The sequence below is a fragment of the Centroberyx affinis genome, unplaced genomic scaffold (assembly GCF_046629955.1).
Source record: "Centroberyx affinis isolate AG114_WGS23_722 - 3 ecotype Tasmania unplaced genomic scaffold, CSIRO-AGI_Caff_v1 ptg002189l_1, whole genome shotgun sequence".
Classification (NCBI taxonomy): Eukaryota; Metazoa; Chordata; class Actinopteri; order Beryciformes; family Berycidae; genus Centroberyx; species Centroberyx affinis.
The window spans coordinates 49,716-59,046 of record NW_027280497.1 but is presented as its reverse complement, the minus strand read 5'-3'; the positions used below and the strand labels follow the sequence as shown (position 1 = coordinate 59,046).

The 9,331-nt window shown below is 43.2% G+C and overlaps 1 protein-coding gene across 1 annotated transcript; it reads left to right on the top strand.

Annotated features, from left to right (window-relative positions):
• The first annotated feature begins 3,459 nt into the window (after positions 1–3,459).
• Positions 3,460–4,842, top strand: drd5a (dopamine receptor D5a). Its single transcript, XM_071532426.1, has one exon. The coding sequence runs from the start codon at positions 3,460–3,462 to the stop codon at positions 4,840–4,842; it is 1,383 nt and encodes a 460-aa protein (XP_071388527.1).
• The last annotated feature ends 4,489 nt before the right edge of the window (positions 4,843–9,331 follow it).

The following is a 9,331-nucleotide window of genomic DNA, read 5'->3' as shown; positions in this document are numbered from 1 at the left end:
GTATTTCAGAGAGCCAGAAGTGAAACGGTATACTCCTTGAAGGTTCTTGCCTATTTTTTTTGTATTTGAAATGTGCATAGAGTATATGGATAATGTTCTCATTTACTTCAGTTAGTAGTTCAAGTAGTTCAATGGAGAGTTATGCAACACTTGAGCTACTAAGCTAGTGACCATCTTAGCACAGCAATATATTTTGAATATCCTTTATGTATTGGACTATAGTTCTCGGAACTGTGCATGACATCTAGCATCTGCCTCTCAGTCAGTTAAGGTTCGTCAATATTGTCAATGTCCTCCTTGTGTGCTGATGGGTCTCTGTTCTATCAAGTCAAGAGAGAGGTTATGTTCAACATCATGCTATTAGATAGCACTGTTTCCATAATACCAGACTCCTGTGATCTGTATCCCCACTGTGTTGAGAAGTAGACAGACACATAACACATTTACTGCCAAAAAATGCCTCCCTCTTACACAGTGATAACACAGAGTTAATACACGTTAAAAGGAAAAGACACTGATTTATTATTGGTCAAAGCAGGTACCTTATATATAATTGTTAAAAGTGGGAATCTGCTGAAATTGAAATCTGGCAGTTCCTGTAATCAAGAGTACTGAGTTAACATCCTGGGTCAAAAACAGAAGAGTTACAAAGTTGACATCAATGGTCCGCCGAGACAAAGCATGTTGGTGAAAAAAATAAAAACTGTGTCTATACCAGACCAGAGGTTTTAAGTTTACACCTGAAGGATCAGCATTAACAATTATCCCAGTCTGTGAAATTATTGGTTTCATTTTGGGATAATATACAGAAAGATAGTTGTACTGTACAATTTTATGTTAAATCAATGTATTAAGTTTAGTCAGACATTCAGCAAGTTCTCAACCTGGTGCTATCTACTGTATGTGTTCTCAGTATGTGCCAACTTGTGGTCAATGCTTGCCTGCAATACTATATCATCTTTGTAAATATCGCCATGCCGATCAAAAATCATCATACAGACACTGTGACGCGATTTTTGTGAAATTCTAATGAATGTGGTGCTCATATGAAATTATGTGTACAATAATGATGAATGTATATCTTTTGCCTAATGAAATAAAGAATAGTTTTCCTTTTTCATCCAGTGTGCATTTCCTATACATGATCATACCAGACCTGCCACTCCCTTATATTAGCATGGCAGAGCTTTAAGACGGTTGAGACAAAAGCAGGATGTGCAGTCGCCAGTTTACAAAAGGGACAGATGTGACATGTGGCAAACCTCTTCTTTCTCTCTGCCTCGAAGTCTTAGAGAATCAGGCAGCAAGTGCAGTACACCGTTGTGCCACACGATGGCGGCAATCCACTCCAAATGCTTCTGTCCTATTCAGCTTGTATTATTGTGTCTTCAATTTTCACCAATATCTGTTATCATCTAAAAAAAAAATGTTAATAGAAACACCTGAAAAAAATACAATTTAAAAATATAATAGCCTATATATGGGCTTGACCTGTAATAAATATTTGAAGGGTTTGATTCCAAAACAGTGTAAATACACGACTTAAGTTTGTGACTTAATATTAATTAATATAAAAATAAAGATTCTCTCATTGTACAGAATATAAATAATGTCTAAGCAAAGGTCTTATGGCTAAATTCTAAAATCGTATTCTTCAATGAGTTTTATGTTCATGTCTGCAATCACTTTACGAGAGTGGGTGTCACTTTTCAAAGATCAAATATCAAGATATCTGATTTTGCAATGAAACTCTTCTCATCACCAGTAGCCATCAGGGAGATTTCACTTACAACGGCATCATCTTGTTGGTTTGCGTAAAACAAACATCGGCTATAAAAAGCGCACGGCTTATATGTGAAGAAGTAATAATTGTGCGGGACGCAGGGTGCCTCCGACATGACAGCCTGAGATTAGGCTACTCCAGAGAATTTGGCATGGGGCGCTGGGAGATTATTTTGACGGAGTGTCAAAACGATTTGACAGGCATGCAGACAAGTCTAAAAATATCCGTGACGTTTCAAAGCCGGAAACGGTGATTCTTCTTGTGCACAGGCAGACGTCGCAGAGCGCTCGAGCTCCTGACTTAACGTGCCCGCTGAGAGTGTGAATGTGACTCACCTATGTTACTTTCACTCACGTCGTGGCAAACAACAAGCGGGGTAAAGCTATGACCTCCAGTCGTTGCCATTATGAGACGAACAACCACCAGTGTTAACAAAATCAAAACGCATGTTTGTATATTCTTTAAAAAAAACGTAGCATATAATATAACATATAACATAGCATCATTTTGAAATGACTTACTATGTTGTAGCCTATGCTAGGAATTTATATTAAGATTTATATCAGGCTAAAAAGGTGAGTAAACTGAGTTTTGCTGGTTTCACCCTCCACTACATTCCTGGTTACTTTCAGACAGCACTAGGTTTCGGGTGTGTGGCAGATATAGGTGTGTGTAGTGTGTGAATCAAACTGCAAACTTGGGGGCGGGCTCAAGCGTCGTAGGCTACATGGCAGTACAACACTCTCTTATGATCAGGCATGGTCACATACATCCATTGATAGATTTTTTTCAGTTGGAATTCTGCAAGTTAATCCAAATTGAGGATAGGAGAGAAATATGCTGCACGCTGAGGAAAAGTTCTCTTTCCCTTTTCAGCACCACGGACAGTTCTGTCAGCGCTGCTACCAGGAGGGTAGACCATAATCAACATGTGAACGCAGATCTGTTTGGGTATATTAGGGTATATTTATGTCTGCAACCTGCATAAAGAATACAAATCTGCAAATATGGCGAGTCGCCGTTTAATAGTCAACAGTTTAATCCAGTAAAATCATGTTTGTCAATACTGTCACCGCAGTACAGTGATGGTGATGTGATAGAGGTGATTGTGCGCACTGGAGAGCACAGACAGTTCCTTCTATATTAGTGGAAATAGACGAATCGTTTGGAGTTTGTAATCAAGCAACATCCATCACGAGGTCGAACTTGAGGGCTTCCTCTCATGCAAGCCTACATCCCCGTTTCTAATGCGGTGCAATGTTTGTGCGTAACCCCACGCACAAAGGAGGCGTGATGGTGTATGCGCCCAGGCGTGTGAGTTGGTGTGTTCGCTCTAGGGACTCCCCTCCTCTCTCACACCGCGCTCATCCACTCAGGATACCTCGGACCAAGAGATTCTTAGAGGCTGCATCAGTTTAGCCGGGGCAGGTCAGACGACCGGACCGGCAAGGCTGCAACATGCGCTCGCCAGTGCGCGCTGCGTTTCAGCCCCTCAGCGCACCTGACACGTCGCTCGGCTCAGCCTTAACGCGCTCGATTCTCTCTTTCTGTCTGTTTTCCACATCACATCAGACCGGCAGCCGAGCGGGTCAATGGGGACAATACGGTGAGTCGCTGATAACTGCGCCCATCCCCGCGCACGGAGCATCGGACTTCAGTTTTACTTGAAGAGACAGATGGAGAACCCAGCCAAGTACCTCTCATCGGTGCACGGGAGTGACTCCGTGCCGGTACCCCTCGGAGAGATTATGTGGAACAGCACCGAAACGGAGGCAACATCCGAGGGGAGGAAGGAGCTGATCGTCCGCACAGTAACGGGCTGTCTGCTGTCCCTGCTCATCCTATGGACTCTGCTGGGGAACATCCTGGTCTGCTCCGCGGTGCTGCGCTTTCGGCACCTGCGGACCAAAGTCACCAACATTTTCATCGTGTCCCTGGCTTTGTCGGATTTATTCGTGGCCGTCCTAGTGATGCCGTGGAAAGCCGTGGCCGAGGTGGCGGGATATTGGCCGTTTGGCACTTTCTGTAACGTCTGGGTAGCTTTTGACATTATGTGCTCCACCGCGTCCATCCTCAACCTCTGCATTATCAGCGTGGATAGATACTGGGCCATTTCGAGCCCCTTCCGCTACGAGAGGAAAATGACACAGCGAGTTGCCTTTGTTATGATTAGCATCACTTGGACGCTGTCTGTGCTCATTTCATTCATCCCAGTCCAACTAAACTGGCACAAAGCCAGCGGTGACGAAACGACTGGGGCGCACAACTCTTCCCTCGGTGACCAGATGGAGGAAAACTGTGACTCGAGCCTCAACAGAGAATACGCTATATCGTCGTCATTGATAAGTTTCTATATTCCCGTAGCAATTATGATTGTGACGTACACTAGAATATACCGGATTGCACAGATACAAATTAGAAGAATAGCCTCCCTGGAGAGAGCGGCGGAACACGCGCAAAGTTGTAGGACCAACAGACTCGAGTGCCAACACCACAACACATTGAAAACGTCGATTAAACGGGAAACCAAAGTATTAAAAACTCTGTCGGTGATTATGGGAGTCTTTGTGTGTTGCTGGTTACCTTTCTTCATCCTAAACTGTATGGTCCCGTTCTGCGACAGACCGGCGACGGACCGGGACGCGGGTCTGCCGTGCGTCAGCGAGACGACTTTCGACGTCTTCGTGTGGTTCGGCTGGACCAACTCCTCCCTGAACCCCATCATTTACGCCTTCAACGCTGAGTTCAGGAAGGCCTTCGCCAGTCTCTTAGGTTGTCGCCACTTCTGCTCCAACACACCGGTAGAAACTGTTAACATCAGCAACGAGCTAGTCTCATATAACCAAGATACCCTCATCCACAAGGAAATCGTGAACGCCTACGTTAACATGATCCCCAACGTGGTCGAATGTATTGAGCACGAGGAGACATTTGACAGGATATCGCAGTTTTCTCACAACAACGAAAACGCCACCGACTCGGTTTGTGACTTGGACGACTGCGAGGCAGACATCAGTCTTGACAGGATGTCACCGTTCACACCCAATGGATTACACTGACTCCCCAACTGTGTCATCTCGTGCGTAAATGGATGTATTGATAATAATGTGATAGTTTATTCATCCCCTTTTTTCCAACTTGCTCCCGTCCGCAGGGAGGTCAGGGTCAGCGAGAGCGCAGCGCCCCCTGCAGCCGTTGGGGGGATTGAGTGACTTGCTCAAGGACACTTCAGCAGGGCGGGTGTGTGCCGAGACGGAGGCTTGAAACCCGGGTCGCCTGGTTGAAGGATGGCCTCTCTGACCACCAGGCCACCGCTTTGCTTCATATTTGAGATGTGATGTTGTTGTCCCGTTCTAACAAAAAAAAAAAAAAAACAAAAAAAAAAAAAAAAGGTGATGTATTGGTGTTTAATTACATGACAAGTGAAGTCTGTGTTCATTTGTTCAAAGGTTATAGCTTCTGTATATTTGGAGCTGTTGTTTCAAAGCGTTAACTCGAACAAAAGGCTTTACTCGGAGCGCCGGTGTCTCACGCCCATCCACTTGGAGAGAAAATGTTTCTAAAGACTCACTGACAATTCAGATAGGGACCCTCTTGCTGCTTAATAACCTCACACATATCCAGTGCCCGTCTTTCCATTGAACATGAAAGCTGAGGGCAGCCTTACAGACAGTGCAATCACATTACATTTTTTCAAATGCAGTCGTTTCAACGCCTTATAGCCTATTCTAAAGAGAGCACAAAGCTGTTTTGAGACAAGAAGGGAATGTGTCGCATGGCGTTTAATTTACATGATGCCAAAATGCAGTATTAAAGTCCACTGCACCCACCCCAACACATCCAGCCCCACCTGCTCTGCACCACATAGACTATATGCAGTTTGACGCGGGCTCAGATGGCCAGAGGCTTTGATGATACAAACATGACACAGTTAAAGGCACAAAATGAAATGCTATAAATCAACATGTCAAATATCAGCATGGATCTATGGTTTATATTGGTATCAATATTTAAAATGAAAGAATTGGAGATAATTTTGACAAGAATCAATGGAACTCTTTGAAATCCCTAATTTTTACAATGAGGACAAAACTACCTAATTGGATCAACTTTGTCAATCACAGTCAACTTACTGGACTAAAATGAATGAATCACATTCAAGTGTCAGTTTAAATAGACTGTCCCAGATTACCAAAGATCTCAAGGAGTAAATCAATAACCCAGACACAATAAGGTTACAGCATTTTGTGAAGTCGAGGAATTGTTACTATAGAAAGCCTACATGTGAGGCCACTGGGCCAATGCAACTGGATGTCATGCATCACCTCTCCCGCACCTCTCTAACTTTGTACTGTACAGATGACCTGATCTGAATGTATACTACTGTCCTTTAAACAGTGAAGTGTGTCACCATTTGTCTAATAAAATGCTGTCATGCTGAGAGGAACAGAATGCTTTGGTATCTTATTGCTGTTATAGTGTAAGGTGACATTATAAAGTGTATTTATGGGATCCCAAACAAAAAAATGATGCAGGTTTGAGAGTTTTCTCCTTTAGTTTGCTAAACATTTCCCTTTCTAACTCCACGCTGAGTTCACAGTCATTCTAATCCACCTCTGACCTGGTTTTCAAACATGCAATCCTCATTCTGAAATGTCTTACGCAGGCTCACAGACAATGTATATGTCATATTTCCTCTGGCCTCACAAGGGTCTGAATCCTATTAATAAGTGTAACAGAGCTGTGTTTTAATGCAAATGAATACAAAAGGAGCAAACATGCCATCAAAGCACACTCCTGGTAATAAAGAGGAACCTGTCCTAATGTGCATGACAGTGTCCATTCTTAGTTCCTACTTATAGCCTACTTGCTCATGATAATATATATAATATTTAGTTCATCTACGTTCAGTTAAGTTCCTGATCAGAATTGTACAGTGTTTTCTATGTGTGCAATGACATTGCAGGATCAAATTCAGCTAAAGACAAGTGTCTCTTAATAGGCTTTCACACATTTTGTAAGGAAATCCTCCTCTTTGCTCAGTTATCCAGTGAATGTTGAACCCAATTCCTCGGCAGCCATACTGTGTTGAACTGCTCCCAGCTCAACTGTTAGTTCAGCCTTTGTGCCAGCAAAGACAGAAAATAAGTGGGCAAATTTCTTCAGAGTTCCTGTAGACTTTGGCACAAATAGGTTTAAAACTTATTTGACATTAGAATAACAATAAATAAATAGAGTATATTACACCATATCAGTCAGTGTCTGTGTGTGACCCTGTGAGTACATGTATAAATCCCCCCATTTGCCTGAAATTGGCTTTTAAATGATGTTTGGGACATTTTGTATACCATTTACCGTTTACCGTTTTGTATACAGTATACCGTTTGCTGAGGGCGTGGCCAGTGGTGAGCTGGGCTGTGACTATCAGGGTGAGGCTAGCGGCCGCAGCGCAGGGAAGTCACAGCAACATCAATGGTGGAATACAGTAAGAAAGGAATGATCAGTGAGGCTAAATGTGCGGCAAACTGTTCAAAAACACAGCAAACTGGCGTTTCAAAGTAGACAGCTCATCAAGATGAATGACAAGTGTTGTGACCAACTGCTAACAATACACCTCCTGAGTCAAGGCAAAAAGAAAGTTGCATATAATATTAGTGTTTTGTTCGTTTTTTTTTTTACGTTGCCAATGATCTCGGAGTATAGGTGAGCTTGTATTCCCACCTTCAGAAGAAGCTATTTGCTGGCATTCACATTTGTAGAGTGTGAAAAGCAACTTCCACAGACTTGAAAAGAGCCTGAGCAAGATAATCCATCACAGTAAACAGGAAGCCCAAATTTGGTTTTGACAAAGTTTCTGTTTTATCGTTATTTCATTGTGCCTGAGTTGAGTGTTTTTATATCAGTGCACACATTATGTTATGCTCTGCTTCCTGTCAGTCACCTGACATCAACAGGAAGAAATGGAAGTCTCCTTCTGGAAATAATCCCTCAAAACAAACTTTATTGTCACATGCATGTTTTTTTGTAAATATTAAAAACCTAATTACATACGGCATGCATTGCAAAATGAGGGAAATCTAAATTAGATGTAAACAGAAGTAAATGGACTACACCTCTAAATGACACCGGTATTCTCCTTTTAAGTCTGTCATTTGTTGCATTTTCTCTAAGTAAAGAGAATCTGTGTAGGGCTGCATGTAGAATTAGATAAAGGCCTTCAGTGTTTCTGTTCTCCCTCCCGCCTCCCCATCTCCCCTCCCCCCCCCCCGTTGCTCGTCATCTGGATCAGGCTGTGTCCGTCCGTCCGTCAAATGTGAAATCCCAGGTGAAATCTCAGACACCACTGGTCTGATTTTGATGAAACTTGGAGGGATGATGTATCTTGACATCGTGTTCCAGTGTTTGAAAAATCAATCTTTAGCTCAAATGCGATATCTCAGACACACTGGTCCAATTTTGACAGAACTTGGAGCGATGATGTCGCATTTCTGCGCTGCGTTTTCGTGTTTAAGAATTCTCACCATTTGGCCTGGTGGGGATGCTATAATTAAAGATCAACATTTCAAACTTTGAAAGGCCATAACTGCCGCACCACCGATCTAATTTTGATGAAACCTGGCGGGATGATGAATCCTGTTATGGACCGGCCCAAGGGGCGCCTGCATCATCCGCAGGGGACGACGTGTTTACTTGTTCTCTCTGTTGTGTCCTCGCAGTGTGGAACTGATATGAAAGGTGGTTTGGCCTGGACATCCAGCCATGACAGGAGGGCTGCAGAGGGAGTGGAGGCAGGCTTAAGGGGGTTACACCATCCGTCAGGACACATTCGTCAAAATACCTCCATCACTCTCTTTCTTTCCGCCTGCACACACACGCACGCACACACACACACACACACACACACACACACACACACACGCACATGCACACACACACGCAAGCATACCCACACCCACAAACACATGCATTCCCATTTAAAAGCACACATACATACACAAAGATTATTCACTCTCTTTTTCTCTCTCATATGTGAACACACACACACGCACACACACACACCAATACCTTTGTATTTTGTTTCTCTCACTAGCGCAGCACTCAGCACTTTCAATTGTCAGCATGCTTCTTCCTGTCTTTATCTTCAAACGATTCCTCACATCTCAGGGAGGGGAGGGGCTGCTTCCTGTTTACTTGACCTCCAACAAGGAGGAGGAGGAGTGCAATGAGTGACTTCATTCTCAAAGTGTGTTAGCTTTGCATTGCTGCATTACTGCTATGTAAATATAGTCCTTTATTGCCGTGAGTTAGGCTGGACCTGCTATTATCAGATAATCAACATGACTGAGTGACCTGGGAATAACCTCCTCCTCTGTCGTAGTTCTCTCTCTCTCTCTCTCTCTCTCTCTCTCTCTCTCACTTCTTTACAGACTCAGTCTCACAAGACAAGCACTAAAAATGTAACGATTGCCATGTGTTATTCTTATGGCTGGGGATGATTATTTATGAACATGAAAAAATATCTCCCTATGGTAATAAAAAAAACAATAG

What these genes read in the sequence shown, in the direction of transcription:
- drd5a (XM_071532426.1), top strand. Translation starts at nt 3,460, where the DNA reads ATGGAGAACCCAGCCAAGTACCTCTCATCGGTGCACGGGAGTGACTCC.